Source organism: Chenopodium quinoa, unplaced genomic scaffold, assembly GCF_001683475.1.
Source record: "Chenopodium quinoa cultivar QQ74 unplaced genomic scaffold, ASM168347v1, whole genome shotgun sequence".
Taxonomy (NCBI): domain Eukaryota; kingdom Viridiplantae; phylum Streptophyta; class Magnoliopsida; order Caryophyllales; family Amaranthaceae; genus Chenopodium; species Chenopodium quinoa.
In genome coordinates, this window is record NW_018742204.1 from 19,958,207 (window position 1) to 19,976,068 (window position 17,862).

The window sequence follows — 17,862 nt, forward strand, 5'->3', positions numbered from 1 at the left end:
GTAGAATTTTGAAAAGACAAAATAATAAATATGTAAACTTTTGGTACTTGCTTCTAGTTTTGATAAAGCTCCTCTGCCACCATTGCAATTTTCCCAGTGAGTTGTCAACTAATTTCTGAACTTCATTCATTTTTTAATTATAAAAATATCTTCCATTTTCGTTTTCATACAAATTTAATACTTGTATTAAATCAAATTAATTCTTGTTAGAATAAAACACTGCAACAGATACCAAACCAAAGTTTCAATTCTAATTATTAGTGTTAATTATGCTATAAATTTCTAATTTCTTTGGGAATTTTAGAGGGGTCTATAAATATAATTTCACTGAGAAATTTACAAAGAAAAATTAAATAAAAATGGTAGCAGTAACAGTAAGTAGCTATTCAACAATGCAATACATGAAAGGATTCAGCAACAACAACAGAAGAAGAAGTTTGAAAGTGAATTCAGATCAAGAATTTCCAGCATTTCTTCCTAAACAAATCCAGAAAATTAAAGACCCTTTTGCTAGAAATTTGGCTTTCAGAATTGAACGTTTACCTGTTCAGGTTCTTCTTTCTCCAATCTTATTTTATAAGTTTTTATTTTTAGTTTGTAATTTTCAATTTATAATGTTTTTCGTGAATTTCTGGGGGATTTTTGTGTTAATTTATTCAAAATCTGAAGTGGGTTTTGAAACTGCATTTGCATGTATTTGTAATCCTGTAAATTGGTTTGAATCTGTTGTTTTGAATCAGGATATTAAAAATACACTTAATTTTTATACAGTATTAACATTTAATTATGTTCTGTTTTGACTAATTTCTTTACCAATGGTAATAATTTCCAATTTTAATCTATTTGCTTGTATATAATTGATAATCCTAGTCTCTACTCTCTAGTTAGTCTGGATGAGCACTCGAGCAGTGGTAGAGGTGGCAAACGGGTCGTTCAAATGAGGTTAATTTGGGTAATGTTGTTAGGGTTTGGTTTAGGTAGACTCAAGTTCTGGTAATCTAGTTTCGAGTTGAATTCAATACATTTTTGCAAGGTCTTATTAATAGATCAGAGTCCTCACTAATACTAACAGGGGGGAATAAGAGCATTGAAGTAGGGCTGCAATTCACTAATGAGCCAATTTAGTTGAGTTTTAGCTTATACTCCGTACTTCGTAAGAATTATTAGTGTTCAAGTTAGCTTTGGTAGCGGTTGTGAAGTTCTACATTCTTGTTTGAACTTGGCTGGTTAGGATTCGAATTTGTACGTGCTTGTTTCAAATAGTAAACAAAATTGTGATCAAATTGAATTTACTACCTCTAAATGCTTATCTGCAACTTTTGGGTATTATTTGTGAGATTATAAAATATTCCAAAGTTGCATATAACCATTAATGGAGGTAGTATTAAACGAGTCTAGTGATACATTTTGAAGTAGGTGGTTTTCTTAAAGATCATATTCATCCCATTTTTGTAATTTAGATTTATTTATTTATTTAAAGTAATTCAATTCAATTTAATTACGGAGTAGTGTTTAAATGAAATTGATACACATTTTTGGCATTTAAGAAATCTTTAATGATTATAATGTCACTTAATGTCTTAAATGCCTAATTGATGTTAACTCTTCACCTAAAAATTAATATTCAATAAAAATAATTTTAGTTCTGTGAAAATAAGTTTAGTTCAATTATAATAAGAAACTCTAAAGAAGATAATAATAATAGAGAATTAGTAAAAGTAATTTTAGATATGTAAACTTAATTTCACTTTTGTAAAAATAATTTTAGTTCAGTAAAAAAAAAAATTAAGTTCAACAAAAAAAAATCCATTTCAATAAAAATAATTTTATTTCGGCAAAAATAAACTAAAGTGAACAAGGCCTTAGTTTATTTATAATGACAAATTGGCTAGCAAAAGCTGACATGACACGTCAACACGACACGACATGATGTGGCAGGTTAATGTCAAGAGTTCCAGGCACAACACAATTATTGAATGGGTTAGGATAGTGTTGAGTTCCATAACCTAATTTAGTAATTTACTTCGAACATGAACATGAGCACAAAACGAGATGTTTGCCAACGGTAAAATTGACGATTTCATGTCAATAGTTGTAGTTTGCCTTAATTCGGTCACTAAGGGCCAGTTCACTTCAGCTTAGCTCCAATCAATTCAGTTCAGTTCTTAATTTCCTTCTCACATAAAAATATAAAATATTCAATTTAGCTCCAATCAGCTCAGCTCAATAAATCAAAACAGGCCCTTGTGAAGTGACCGTTTATTTATTTTCATGATCAACTTGTTTCTATTTATTAGAAGCTCATTGTTTATGAGTAAAATATGTTCATAAAATAAGCTTGTTTGATCAAACATAAAAAAAGAAAGACAAAAAAATCATACATGGGAATTCCACTTGATTAACAAAAAATTATTCTTTCATTAGCCATTCATGAACACTGTAGCTTATGAAAAGAACTTAGCTTGAACATACTTTTGATCTTGGTTGAAAAATTCTTGCTTAAGCTTGCCTAAGTTAAAGAGGAACGTGAGCATAAAACATGGCAGTTTCAATACAGCTCGACTCATTTACACCTGTAGCTCTCTCCTTTGCATTTTGTTGGGTTTCTTTGGACAATTGGACTCATTATCATGGAAGACCTTAAAGAGAGACGATGATGAAGAAGGAGGAAATGGCGGTCTTTTCAAAACACTAGAGTTTATAGTTTGAACCCCTGATGGAATTTAGTGTCTTTTACACTTGTCTTGACATGTTTATTACACTGTAATCAAAGATAAGTGGCTACAAATATAGATTGAAAAGGGGAAGAGTCCCATTCTCTAACTTGTTAGAATTCAGTGTAATAGTGTATAATCGGCTACATTGACCTCAAGTGAATTAAGGAAAATTAACACGTTTTCCCTTTGTTGCTACTGCAGGTTTCATTCTCTGACACCTGCATTATGAGTAGTTGCATTAGGCCATCTATGCAAGGAAATACAAACCCAGTTGTTCTCCTACACGGGTTTGATAGGTGAGGCTCTTTAGGTGATATGTGCTGGTATTGTGCGTGTTAGATTTTGTCGCTTAATTTCTACATCATTCATAAATTTCCAGTTCTTGTTTAGAGTGGAGATGTGTGTATCCATTACTTGAAGAAGCTGGTGCGGAGTGTTGGGCTGTTGACATTCTTGGTTGGGGATTTTCTGACTTAGGTATGTGTAATGGATTCAAGATTGATTGATTTTGCTCACACAAAGAAGACAGAAAATAGAGAAAAAGACTCAAACTTTCATTAATAATAATACTAAGCTTTTTACAAATCTAGTAGTTTTAGGCTATCACTCTCCAAATTAGTGATAGTTAACTTGAGGCTACTATTCTCCAAGGTAGTGACTTTAGGTCACAAGTCTCCTAAAACTTTCGCACCATTTGCCTGCCTAGCTAGTCCTTTTTCATCTCTCGCTGTTATTCTAGAATGAGCTTTTGTCTATGTGCACAGGTGGCGGCTCTCTATCTATTTATGCTAAATCTAATGACTATTAAAAGTACTCCATCCGTTCCTAAATTAAAAGCCTCTTTCTCTTTACTATGTGAGTAATAAATGCTAGAAAGAGGCTTTGTATTAAGGGACTGAGGGAGTATTAAATTAGACTACCCATAACGAGGCTCCTTAGGTCAATTCATTACAGTATGCTACCTCAATGTACATTACTCGTTGTTATTGTAAGTTTTTAACCTCAATATTGGTGTACCAGAACGGCGTCCACCTTGTGATGTGGTATCTAAGCGTGATCATCTGTATAAGGTAGCCATAATTTTTAAAATCCTCTATCTTGTTTGGTTGAAATGCCACCTTTTCAAGTATTCAGTTGCTTGTTTGGTAATTACAGTTTTGGAAATTGTACATCAAAAGGCCGATGGTACTTGTGGGACCAAGTCTAGGGGCCGCTATTGCAGTTGACTTTGCAGTGAACTATCCTGAGTCTGTGAGTTATACTTCATGAGATCTATGAAACACTTTGAGCAATAAGTCACTAAACTCCTGAAGTCTGAACTATATGTGACTTATTTTTTCAGGTCAGTAAATTGGTTCTGATTGATGCAAGTGTGTATTCAGAAGGTATCGGTGGAATGGCACGATTTCCCACTACACTCGCTAATGCTGGTGTGAGTGCCACTATTTTTTGTACTCATGTATTCTAGATGCTCTTAAGCCTCATTTTACAATATGACTTTTTGATTGTCTTGGAGCAGTTATCATTATTGCAAAGCATTCCGCTACGACTGTATGTGAATAAGTTGGTGTTTAAGAATGTACCCTTTAGCACCAACCTTGATTGGATGAATGTGAGCATCTTTTCATCCTTCTAACAGTTGTGAGGTTTCCCAATGACCTTGATTTTGAGATCTGATCTTTTCTCGTGTAACCTTACAGATAAGCCGATTACATTGCCTTTTACCCTGGTGGAGGTATGCAACACTTAGTTTCATGGCAAGTGGAGGTTACAAGGTTACATCTATGATAAAACAGGTTTGTCAGACATCTGAATAAATCTAAAAGTAGTTCTATAGATGCATGTGTAGGATCAAGCACTCCATTGGAGTGCAATAAGATGAAAGTAAGTAGAATGTAGTCAATTGTGGCATGGTAATGATTTTTTTTTTTTTTTTTAAAAAAAAAAAACTACTCGTGCTATTAAAGTGTCGAAACATGAAAAAACTGGAGCACAATGGCTATAGCATTGTGATTAAATTGACTAAATGAACACCATATCAACTATGTTCGTAAATCATCCAACTACTACTATGGATATATTATGTCAGCTACACCGACAATATATATAACTTCAATACTTTGCATGTATGTCTTCTCCAAGCAGCTTGTCTAAAGACAATTCATATTCATGTACATAAAGAAGTATGCATATTACACTTGACAGGTCAGACATCGGGCACTTATCATCTGGGGAGAGGATGATCAGATCATTCGGTACAAGCTTGCATATGTAAGTCCTTGTTATCTTTCTGAGATATGTACTTTTGAAGTCACAACTGAAGTGTAACATAATTTGCTCTTTTGTACTCGTAACAAGGTCACATACTAATGTAGTAATGTCTCGCTTGCCAAAAAAGGAAGTGAGCATTAATGAATAATAACTGGTGAAAATCTTAATGGGATTTTCTTTCATAAAGAACCCCCGCTTATTAAGAAAAAACTTGTCATTAGATGTCCCTCAATTTGAATGGAGAATTGCATATCATATTCGTGTCATTAAAGTTTACTACTCCGTGACATATATTGGCATCCATTGATCTTTTTTTCGGTGTCAAACCCAGAGGCTGTGTGGTGAACTGCAAAATGCCATTCTGCGCCCGATACCAGATTGTGGACACATCCCTCATGTAGAAAAGCCATCTGATGTCGCAAACTTGATCCTCAAATTTGTTCAAGAAGACAACTGTGGTGTTACCAAGAGTGTGTCCACTAGGCCAGATCCAACCTGTTCTTGTACTTAATCTTGCCCAACTTCAGGGAATATGTCTGAATACCAAGGTAATTTTTTACCAATAGCAGTAATTTTTATTTGAATTCAAGTGTAATAGATCATACATATTATCATAGGTATATGAGAATAGTTATAGACTTATAGCAGTTTAATACATCTATGATGTGCTAACTCTTTGGAATGCATCGAGTATAAATTAATTACAGTATCAATTTTTTCCCATAAAAGATATAGACTTCGTAATATTATACGAGTAAATGTGATGAATAATACTCCACTTCGTATTAAGGGTTTGTTATCTTTAGCTTAATTTCAGTTCAGTTTAGCTCCAATCAGTTCACTTAAGTTCAGTTCCTAATTTTCTTCTCTCATAAAATATTCAGTTCAGCTTAGCTCCAATCAGTTCGCTCTGTTCAGCTAATCAGAACAAGCCCTAAATGTTTTAAGTGCCACCTTCCATTACTCGATAAAAGGCATAGTACACTCTGTCTAACCATTGACCAGTGCACAGTGCACGGTTTTGTCAGGCACTCGTAGGAATTTTGAATTACTTGAGTTCTATGGGATATGCATGACGGCATGGATCATCTATTTGTGACGATTCTGATTATCATTTACAAGAATGTGATTTTAGAATTGGAAGCAAAAGATTTGTGTTGTGTTTGAGGTGCTTGGGGTATGGACAGGGGGTGTTCCAAAAAAGTGGCTATTGCACATTTACCAATGTCCGAATTTGGAACTAAGATGTGACTAATTAAAAAGCTAGAGTAGAATAATCATGAAAGCTACATGCTGCCAATCTGCCATACACCCAAAAAAAAAAAAAATGAAGTTTCTTTCAAAATCCAAAAGTATGATTCCTTTTGCAAGTTGTCATCTACAATTTGCTAAATTTCAAATGACAATTATTGCTATATGACTAATTAAGTTAAGTAAGAAAAAAAGTGCCCCCATCAATCTATTACTCCATTTTTTCCCTGTTTTTATTAGAATATAAGACCCTGTTATCTTCACCTTAAAAAAATAATATTAAGTAAAAATAATTTCAGTTCAGTAAAAATAAATTTAGTTCAATAAAATTAATTTCAATTCAGTAAAAATAATTTCAGTTCAGTAAAAATAAGTTCAGTTCAGTAAAATTCAGTTTTCTTAAAGTAGAATTATAATAGAAAATCAGTAAAAATAAATTCAGTTCAGTAAAAATAATTTCAGTTTAGTAAAATTAAGTTCAGTTCAGTAAAAATAAGTTCAGTTCAGTAAAAATAATTTCAGTTCAGCAAAATTAAGGTGAATCAAAGAGGGCCTAAGTATAAAATTCTTCCTCCGTTTTTTGAGATGTATTATTTTCTTAAAAGGAAAGTTTTAATTTAGATGCATTACTTTTCAACTCTCTATATCTCTCACATTTTCAAAAATTGTCTTAGAGTCCGTAGTTTTTGAAGTGATGCAACTAAAGAGAAAACGAGGAAATATGTAGATTTTATGCAGCCAAATTGTTTCTCGCTGTATAAAAAACGGAGAGATACAAATGCAAAAGCAATTGAGTCCCACCATAAGCATGAAAAGGACCTAAAACATGGTTGATCCATTCTCACGTGGGAAGCCTTTGAAAATAAGATCAAGTACTAATACTTGATTAGTAGCCGCCGGCCAGCTGATGACATTACTTTTCTAGTGTTAATGCACACTTAAACTCACTAATACAATACCTAAATCCAAATTCACATGTGCCCTTTGTCATTTGTGTGCTCTAATCTCTTTTATTTGTAACGTTCTATGTTTAATTAATAAATAATTTACGTACATTTAAGCATCAATCTTCTAGTACTTTCTGCTTAATGAATACAGTTTATGTCGTCCAGCCTAATACATACCAAAATTAGACACCCATCATGGAATAATTTGACCTCTTTAGTCTTTGGGCTTTTCCAATAGTATTAATTACTTGTAACATCTAATTATTATTCACATGTAATATTGACCCATCTTTTATAAGTGTGCACTTGTTAGTTGTCCAAATTAGTAGATGTGAGATGGGATAGTAGTCTATAGGTTTCGAAATGCATCCATCACTTTGACTCGTATACTAAGAATGTTACACTATGTCATGTGTGGGCGCGTGGCTTAATATAAGAATCTACATATGAGTTTATATCAAATCGAAGAAGAAAGAGGATGACTACATTGAAATCTACTGTAGTGGGTTATTTCACCTATTACCACTTAATATAGAAAATGCTTGTGATCACTCGTTTGATCTTTCGATACATATAGGCTCATTGAAGATTTATCAATTTGATAAATGACAAGTGTGGTACAAGAAGGAATATTAGGTCAATTTGTTGCTTTCTTAATGTACTTATTTTAGGCAAAGAATCCATTTTTGGGAGGGCAATACAATAAGCATTACTCCATAATTTCATATTCACAAACTTATTGGTGCACACTTATTAATCAACTATTATACGTCCTTGGTGCTTGCTACTTTGGCTCATTTCGATGTCGACATTGTTATGGGAATCTAAACAGAATATTGAGCCCCAATTCTTTAGACTCCTCGTGATGCTTGAAAGATGAGCCCTTGGCCTCTTGGTATTTGAAAGGTGATTTAAGCCTCGATTCTATGAGGTCGTTTGGTTCATTAAGGAAGTGCAAATTCTCATGAAATTGCAATTTGTGGGAAATAAAAATCATCATCAAAAACATGAAAATTCAACAAATTTGTTTGGTTAAGAATGGAGGAAATAAATTCCCATGAGAATTTCAACTTACCGGGGGAGTAAGATAAGTGAATTCTCAATTTCTCATGTTTTGTAGGTAGTCAAAATTTCCATGAATTTTCATTACCCCTATTTTCACTTTTTTGTGTCAACCTTGAAAATGAAATTCATGGGAATTTGACTTCTCCCAAAATATTTAGCCAACCAAAAACAAGTCTTGTATCCCAATTTTGCGCAAGTTCGCTCTTGAATCACGTACAGACAAGAATTCATGACAAAATTACACGTAGTTTTTAAAGAAATTTGCACATCTTTGTTTATTAACTTTATTTAGTATCTCAACCAAATATTTAAGATAAGATATCATTTTCTCATTAGATTATAATATTAAACAAAATAGTACTACTACATCTAAAGTCCTCTAGGCTAGCTAAGCATAGATTTACATGTTTTTGAAAATAGATTCCGATTACAAAAGGCTAAAAAAGGCATTAGGAGAAGATGATGATGTTGGTTCATCCCGAATATCATATTCTCCTTGCATTCATCGCTCAAAATAGAATCAATGCCCACAAACCCTAACTTTTCACACCACAAACAAGCTAAAAAAGAGGAATATTTTTCCAAGATAACGAAATGGGTTACAAATTGTCCCTTTCCGATGATTCCCTACTTTAAAAACTTACCATTGCACCAAAATCTGGTCCATTGATCTAAACCGCGAAGATTTTACTAGGCACGGAAGACCAACAAGCCTGAAATGAGAATCAGTGTAAGCGAGAAAAGGGTGCCTTGGAACGTAGACGGACTACCATTTGAGTTATAGTCGGGCATGCCACCGGTGGGACCCATGCCAGGGCTAAATATGCCACCAGGGGGGGTACTCAATCCAGTTGTTGATCCTCCGGTTCCAGTGGTTATGCCTCCTGGAGTTGAGGATGGGATACCGCCCATACCACCAGAAGAAACCGAGCTGTAAATCAAACACAGATGCGTTAACCTTTGAACTAACTTCATACATGTCCACTAACACTTCAGTTTGAAACAACTATGCAGTTCAAATGTTCACATCAAAAACTAGATTCCATACACATGACAATGATCAAAGATAAGGTAATGATTCCACCAAATAATGCCAGTCACAAAACACCCAAAAAATCGAAAAGACAACCAACAATGCACGGAGAGGAAAAAGATATGCTCGCTTCCAAAAAATGCAATACAAAGTAATCTAGTACGGGAGTATGTCATTTTGTGGCCGTGTGTACCCACAAGCTTAGTCTTGAACCCTAACCATCGATCTAATTTAAACGTTAGTCATATTACTCCGTACTAAATCAAGCATACTCGTCGCTTTCAAATGCACCAATTAGAATAATTACAGTCACAGTCAAAGACAATAATACATTGGCAAATCTAGCACGTTCATAAATCATTATGAGACAAGAAAAAATTCACCAAGAAAATATTCACCCACCTCATATTTTTTGAAAGTAAATTTAAAATGTCAGAATTAATAAATATGCTCACCAAATACGTCTCGCTTTCTGGTTGAATGTATTGATGAAGTGTGCAAAAATAGCAACAAATTTAAAGACTGAAATAAACACACATGACATTACACCCGCATGCACCAAACTGAAGAATATGAAAGAAAAAAAGACAAAGTAGTACTGAACTAACAGACATCAAGCTAGTTGTTTAGTCAATTATCATCGGATGCCCAAATTAATTAATTAAACATCAACGTCGTGACAGCTAAATTGTCCGACGAAAACAAAAAATATGAAGTAATGAAGTAGATTTATTAATCTACTTTGATTTTGTACTCTGTATGTGTTTAATCATGATTTAGGTAGATCGAAGTGGGTTTATTTATTGATTAACTTTATGGGAAATCGAGTTTATCACTTTTCACGAGTGTATCGATATCTAACATCAAAACGGGCAAAGGCTGCCTTAACCCAAATCCGAATTATGATACATCATACATGGAGAACATTATAAAATTTGTTGTCAAGTAAGAACATCATGAAAGCGACTATGAAGGATAAAACAAAAATAACCTTATGGACTCTTCCATTTTGCAATAATGTTTAATGGTTGTGTTGTGACTTAAAACCTCTTAAATAAAGAAAACCATGGTAAAACCCGCAAGTTAGATCCTACATGTCAACACAATTACATAATGCGCATCATACTCTCAAAAGAGAACACAAATCAAATAAAAAAAACACCATAAAATCAAATCATGTTCATGAATCCATATAATGTATTCATGTTTTTTAGTTTCAACTATTTATTATTTTACTTTTGCATGTACATTCTTTTAAGAGCATGATACACTTCATGCTCTTTGACTATGAGATCTAAGCATTGTGTTAATTTAAATCCACCACCTATCAAAAAGGGTATCAATTACTCCAAATTGTTATTGACATAATAATGTATTGTGTTATGTCAAACACTCCTTAATAAAAAGAGAGAATCTTTCAAAAGACCTTTTTGTAAGAAGGTACCAATTGAGGTGCTTTTTAAGTGGAAAATTTACATAGAATCTTACAGTAAATTCACTGATTAGAGGTGAAAAAACAGAGAGGCCAACATCATAGCTTATTATGTCAAATACTCCTTATTTATTATTTTACTTTTGCATGTACTTTTTTTTTGGCTTTTTTTTTCTTCAATTAAACATAATTTTATGAGTTCTATGTTCTATCATACTCTAATATTTAGTAAAAATCATAGAAACTATTTGAACATTAACATAACCAATTATATTAAAAACCAACCAAAAAAAAAAACAAATTCAGACCATATAAAAAACTCATAGATCCATACAAGTCATACACATTTAGAAATACAGATAGAGAAATCATACCCTCCACTAGTAGGAAATGTGCATCCAGATGGCACAGCTAAAAATAAAACAAAAAAAAAAATATCAGAATATAATCAAACCAATAAATAATTTATAAATTTTCAAAAAATGATTGACTAAATTAATTAGAGAGAGTGAGAAGACATAAACATACTGGAAGGGAGGTTGTTAGAAGGGGTGGCAGCACCAGAAAAAACACAGGAATCCTGAACTTGACCCTTATTTTGGAAATAACTATTAACAGCATAATCACAAACAGCCTTTGGATCATCTTGTACATAACAAGGTCCTCCTGGTTGTATTGCCTTACAATCTGCTCCTGCTCCACATGCATAATCTATTACCTTCTGGTATGCTGTTGGATCTTGTGCTCCTGCTTTACAGATGCAGTATGTTCCACCTACAAAATCAAAATTTTAAATTTGTATTTTTTTTTTTTAATACATAAAATTGGAATATATATATATATATACTTATATACACCCATCATTTTGAAGATCAATTCTGTTGAAATTTTAGGATTTACCCATAACTTTTTTTTTTTTGTTGAAGAAATGGGTACTCAAAAGACCCACTAGCTTAATTTTAAAATTTTTGGTCAAATTTTACAAGAAAATTTGAAATCTTTGATTGTTTTGGCATAGGGAATGAGGTAAAGATTAAAACTTTTGAGTGTTCAGAATAGACCCAATTGCTTGATTAGGTTTTACAAAATATCAACAAAATGAGAAAATTTGAAATCTTTGATCATTTTGGTTGAGGAAATGAGATTTATAAAAAAATCTTTTCAGTGTTCAAGTAGACCCAAAAACTTACTTTTTGTGATAAAAAAAAAAAATGCAACAGAAAGGAAAGATTGAAGTCACCCATCAAATTTTCAGTTCATTTTTTGATTAAAGATCAAATTTTTAGTGTGTTAAAGTAGACCCACAATCTAGAAACTTAGATTAAAGATTAAACATAACAACAACATAAAAATAGAGTTAAAAAAAGGCTTACTTGAATAAGTAGTGAGGCTTAGAAAAAGTGCAAAGAACAATAAAACAGCCATGATTAGAGATGAAAGTTATGAGCTCAAAATCAAGCTTCCAATTAAAAAAGGCTTCCTTTTTTTCTTAGAGAGAATGAAAGTGAAATAAAGAAGAGAATTAAAGACAAAAACTTAGGAGAGAGAAATGGAAGTATGGTGGGACTAATGAGAGAAGAAGAAGTGGGGGGTTGGAAGTGTTAAAATTTGTCTAATAAGGTTTGCCATTTGTATTGTTTTTTGGTCCTTTTTATACTTCAATACAAAGGAGAATACTAGGATGGCTGTTACTTTAACTTAAATTGTGGAGTTTTTTTTTAGTTGTTGAGGTTAAATGTCATTACCATTTTATTAATTAAGAAATTATAAAATATGTACTCCATATACTGTATTTTTTGTAGGGAAAGGGAAAATGTCTGTTACAGAGTACATCACTACATCAGTGCATGCTATTCAAATTTTAGAAAATCAACTCTTTGCATTCAACTCATTTGGTCATTTCTACATTAAATTATGAGCATACTTTTAATTCGTTATAAATCAGACATGTGAATATTTTTTTTAATAAAAAACAAAAGGAATTATTGTTTAAAACAATATACTCGTACAAAGTATTTGTTGCAACTAATTAGAACTTGGGATGTATGTTTCAGCTTAATTTAATTAATTTTATCTTATTTTAGAAGTAAAAAAATACAAAGTAATATGTTTAGACAAATTTAGAAAAAAAAAAAAAAAAAAAAAAAAGTACATAAACATTCAAGGAAAGAAAGGTCAAATAAAATATAATCCGTAATATGTTTAGATAGACTGAAATAAGTACAAAAATACTAAAATATGTTGATGTAAAATGCTCCATTAAATAAGTTTAGATAAGATAAATTTAGACAAATTAAACACAGCAAGATGTGTTGAACAAAGTCTAATTTGAATGTTTTAGTAAGACTATTCTTTTCATATGATTTTTAATTTGCCAAATTGAATAATTCTTTTTACAAAATATTACTCAGCACACAAATAAGAGACTTAAATCTATTTATTTTAAAGTGTCGGTGTAAATATGAATTTTTTGGTGCACGTCGGTGTAAATATGATGAAATAAGAGAATGCCCAAGTCAAAAATATCACAAATTGAAACAAACAAGAAGAAAAATAAAGGAAAGAAAATCAATGCAACCATTGTACAAACGTACTTCTCCTAGTACAATTATTTAATGCACGTATTCATTTTTAAATTAAATACTCGTATAAAATAAAAACTACGAGTAGTAAACTATAATTGTATAACCTATAAAAGTTTGTTATTATGATAAATTTGTTTATTAAGTGGTAAAATCATAAATTAATCATCGACTTTTATTAAATAAAAGACCTTGTTTAGTTCACTTTATTTTTACTTATTTAAGAAAAATAAGTTCATATCAGAAAAAATAAGTTCATATCATATCATCGATTATGTGTAGTTTTCTATCACTAATTATCTTTAATTCCGTGATGAAAAAAAATATAAAAATTACATATTAATAAAATACACATTATTACAAATCTAAGACCCACTTGATATATTTTTTCCTTATAGATTATCGTAGACTTAAGGTCAAAGTTTGGTCAAATAAGATAATGAGATTAGGAATGTCAGTGGGGCGGGTCAAGTAGGAGACCCGCCCCATCCTCGCCCCTAGGTCTCTGTTTGGCGGGTGGTGGGGCGGGGATGGGGATAAAAACAATGCCCGCTATGGGTGATGGGGTGGGGTGGATTTTAAGTTGTACCCGCCCCATCCCCGCCCCGCCCCACCCGCCCCGCTTCGTACCCGCCCCATCCCCACCTCATACCCACATCTAGGGGTGTACAAAAACTGGTCCGGACCTGAAAACCGACCTGAACCGGACCTGTTGGGACCGGACCTGATCCGGACCTGTGGATTCAGGTCCGGTCCCGGTCCTTGAAATTCAAGGATTCCGGGTTTCAGGTCTGGTCCGGGTAAAACCCGGAAATTTCAGGTTCGGACCTGAAACCGGTAATACTACTTTTTTTATTTAATAAGATTAAATAGGTCCATAAACAGGTTCAAACAGGTCCATAACAGGTCCAATCAGGTCCATAATAGGTCTAAACAGGTAAGCACTTTCATATTATTTAAAAAATTCAAAAAAAAAAACCTAATCAGGTCTATTCAGGTCCAAACCCGGACCGGACCTGATTTTTCAGGTCTGGACCGGAACCGGACCTGTTGATTCAGGTCCGGTCTTCGGTCCTTAAAAATCAAGAATTCAGGTCCGGGTTAGGTCCAGTCCGGTTTTGGACTGGTGTACAGCCCTACCCACATCTATATATCTTTTAAAGCAAAATTACATACTTTTATTCTATTTATAAAATAATTACATGAAATACAATAATAATTATAACACTTTGTACGACAATTATATTATAACTCAAAAATGTATATAGAATGTTTTATTTTATAATTCGTATTAATTATGTAAGATTGTGTATTTGAGATACGGATATTAGGTGGATCTTGGGTGGGGATCGGATTAGGCGGGTCTTTGGTGGGGATTAGGTGGGGATGGATATCCAGGTGGGGGGTGGGGCGGGGATGGTTTTGGAGTTGTATCCGGTGGGGCGGGGATGGGGATGAAAATTAGACCCGTCGCGGGGATGGGGATGAAAATATTAGGTGGGGATGGGGATGGGAAGGCCAATATTCGCCCCGCCCCGCCCCGCCCCATTGACATCCCTAAATGAGATCACATCAGATAAACAAACATAAGGTGAACCAAACAAGGCCTAAGTCCCACTATTATTGATATATTTACAAAAATATCATGCTGACTGATCATATACGAGTATATTGTTTTACTGAAGCTTCCTCTTATTTATATTCGTATATAAATATTGATACACATTAATGTACAATTTGGCCTTTAAAATAAAGAAAAATGCTATACATAGCCCTAAGGGTTTCATATAAGCATTTAATTTACTCTTGAAAATTGTTTAAATTTAGAAAATCATGACAAAAACACACTAATTACACCGATTTGCGCGTATTTTTGTCATGAATTCCTAACTTTATACATTTTTCAAGAGTAAATTCAATGTTTATATAGGCATTACATAGGATTTTGCTAATGACTGTTTGGGGCGTTACTTAGGCATTTAAAATATAAGGATTTTGCTAATGACTGTTTGGGGCGTTACATAGGCATTTAAAATATCACCTAAAATGGTATATGTATTAATTTAAAAATGCATGACAAAATCACACGTCAATCGGTGTAATTAATATTTATTTTTAGTTTAATACTCCATGTTTCTACAATTAATTAAGGTGTTCATTAACTTTATACGAAATACTTAGTATAATGTTAAAAGTGAAAGCCTAAAACGAAAATTTATCCGTGAATAATAGTCGTACGTTAAAACAAAATTCTAGACCCTGAAGGCTGAACAAAGGCGAGAAGAGAACATCTCGAAAAGGTTAAAGAGCAGATATATTCAAGCAGTTAAAAAAACAAGGAATTGTTGTTTTTTAGGAAGTTGAAGACAATATTTAAGTAAAAGACTAGTCATACTAGTAGTTTAAGTTACAAGGAAGATCTTGGACTCTGGGAACATGGGTTTTGTTTTAAGTAATCCTTTTTTCCTTGTCAGCAAAATGCAAATTAAAGGTTCAACTGTACTGTGTTTTATGTTTTGTGTCTGTAATTCAGTGGCCGTTCTAACGGTCTTTAACTCATATGGGTTGTGTGAGATTAGAATCTAACCACACCTTAACTTCACCCTGGTTAAGATTGGTTTGTATTTTACACGTTCTACCAACATTAAGGGTCTCTTCTCATACGTTTATTTTCAGTTCAATTCAACTCCTATTTCCTTCTCTTATAAAATATTCAGTTCAGCTGAGTTCAGTCTATGAGAACAGACCCTAACTTTGAGCCTTGAGAAGCCTTCAGGAGCCTCTCATTGTGATGAGATAACTAGTTACATACTCCTTTCGTTTCATTTTGTTTTGTTATTATGATTTAATTTAATGTTTTATGATTTCTTTGTCGAGTGAAATTGATAACATGTAAAATTGATGAGATTATTAAGCCTTATTCTTTCGGACTTTTTCAGTTTAGATCATTTCAGTTCAGTTTAATTTAGATCGTTTCAAGTCGTTTTAGTTTATTTCAGTTCAAGTAAGGGCTTGTTCTGTTCAGCTTGATTTCATTTCAGTTCAGTTTAGTTCCAATCAGTCCAGTTCAGCTCCTATTTTCTTTTTCTCATACACAATTTATTTCAACTCTATTCAGTTCAGTTCATCCCCAATCAATTCAGCTCATTTCAATTGTTTTTAGTTAATCGGAACAAGCCCTTGTGTTTCAATTCTATTCAATTAAAAAAATTTAGTCCAAGAGAATGAGGCCTTATGTATTAAATGTGAGCTTTCCTCAAAAAAAAAAATGTATTAAATGTGAGCTTGCGTTTAATGATACTGGTATGAAGTATAACATTGGCATTTTATAATCATTTTAATTTAAGGGTCTGTTCTCTTACGTTGAAATTCAGTTCAGTTCAGCTCAGCTCCTAATTTCCTTCTCTTATAAAATAATCATTTCAGTTCAGTTCAGTTCAGCTCCTAATTTCCTTCTCTTATAAAATATTCATTTCAGTTCAGTTCAACTCAGTTCAGCTCAGCTCAGTTCAGTTCAGTTCACTTCAATTCAGCTCATTTCAGTCAATGAGAACAAGCCCTAATTATGAGATGAATTTTGAAAACATTTTCATAAATTGAGTCAAACAAATTAAAAGTGGTAGTTACTTCATTCATGAATTTTAATTATCTTCTATTTATACCAAAAACATTTTTTTTAAGCTATAACATGTATCGTGACTTGTGAGAAACCATATACAAATACAACTAGCCTTTTGGCCCGTGCAATGCACGACTTGTTCATAGAAAATTGCATTGAGATATAAGTGAGGAAATACCAATAAATAATTATGAGTGTAATATGTAAATGAAAACATAATTAAAGAAATAAAAATTTTGGGACTTTAATTTGAAATGAGACATAATAGAAAGAAGATGGAGGGACTAAAATCAAAGAGAGAAAATAAAAAGGTTGAATTAAAGAGGGGAGATGAAGATGAAGTGTTTAATGAAAGAGTTAAGAAAAATTGTATAATTAAAATAAAAAATGTAAAACGACATGTGGCACATTGAGTTGAAGAAGAAGATAGGGAAGTGTAATAGAATGATGACATGTCTTTTTTGGTTTGTTTTTTTAAATACTAAGTATAGAGTATAGATATAGATATAGAAGTATAGATAGATAATATGTTTGGGCTAATAAGAGCGGATAAAATAACTATAAAATTGCAACCTCAACTTTAAAATTTCTTGTGTTATACCTAGCCATTAAGAGGCATGAAACAATAAGTGTATGTACTAAAGATTTTGAGATAGATGATCGTGGTTAGATTTTATAAATAAGAGCCTGGTTTTTAAGAGATAATGGGAAAAGTTTTCGTTAAGCTACTACCTCTGTCCTTCGTATGAACGCAATTTCTATGCTACTCGCCTACTCCAAATCAGGTTTATAAAATTTATGTTATTTTAATGTTAATTTACATACTTGTATATAACAATTAACGGAAGTAGTATATGTTATTTAATTTTTTATTTATTTTTTATTTTTTTATTTTTTTATTTTTAATATTCAACATCAATCATTTCACTCGTAAGGTTTAGGCAA

General features: G+C 32.5%; 2 protein-coding genes across 2 annotated transcripts; one reads left to right on the top strand and one right to left on the bottom strand.

Annotated features, from left to right (window-relative positions):
• Positions 1–5,759, top strand: LOC110721981 (uncharacterized hydrolase YugF-like). The gene is made up of 10 exons (XM_021901214.1): positions 1–551; positions 2,919–3,013; positions 3,097–3,194; positions 3,738–3,787; positions 3,873–3,968; positions 4,060–4,149; positions 4,237–4,329; positions 4,418–4,513; positions 4,923–4,988; positions 5,320–5,759. The coding sequence occupies exons 1-10, from the start codon at positions 360–362 to the stop codon at positions 5,497–5,499; spliced, it is 1,056 nt and encodes a 351-aa protein (XP_021756906.1). The 5' UTR covers positions 1–359; the 3' UTR covers positions 5,500–5,759.
• Positions 5,760–8,558: 2,799 nt separating this feature from the next.
• Positions 8,559–12,413, bottom strand: LOC110721994 (PLASMODESMATA CALLOSE-BINDING PROTEIN 4-like). The gene is made up of 4 exons (XM_021901221.1): positions 12,090–12,413; positions 11,245–11,490; positions 11,091–11,127; positions 8,559–9,182 (listed from the first exon to the last, which is right to left on the bottom strand). The coding sequence occupies exons 1-4, from the start codon at positions 12,139–12,141 to the stop codon at positions 8,942–8,944; spliced, it is 576 nt and encodes a 191-aa protein (XP_021756913.1). The 5' UTR covers positions 12,142–12,413; the 3' UTR covers positions 8,559–8,941.
• Positions 12,414–17,862: the final 5,449 nt, after the last annotated feature.

Bases quoted from the DNA above. Each gene is read 5' to 3' on its own strand.
- LOC110721994 (XM_021901221.1), bottom strand. From the start codon at position 12,141: ATGGCTGTTTTATTGTTCTTTGCACTTTTTCTAAGCCTCACTACTTAT. The intron at 11,128-11,244 runs GTATGTTTATGT...TTTTATTTTTAG, and splicing joins TTCTAACAACCTCCCTTCCA to CTGTGCCATCTGGATGCACA. The intron at 9,183-11,090 runs GTATGATTTCTC...TTTGATTTACAG, and splicing joins ACATTTCCTACTAGTGGAGG to CTCGGTTTCTTCTGGTGGTA.
- LOC110721981 (XM_021901214.1), top strand. From the start codon at position 360: ATGGTAGCAGTAACAGTAAGTAGCTATTCAACAATGCAATACATGAAA. The intron at 552-2,918 runs GTTCTTCTTTCT...TTGCTACTGCAG, and splicing joins TTGAACGTTTACCTGTTCAG to GTTTCATTCTCTGACACCTG. The intron at 3,969-4,059 runs GTGAGTTATACT...TTATTTTTTCAG, and splicing joins CAGTGAACTATCCTGAGTCT to GTCAGTAAATTGGTTCTGAT.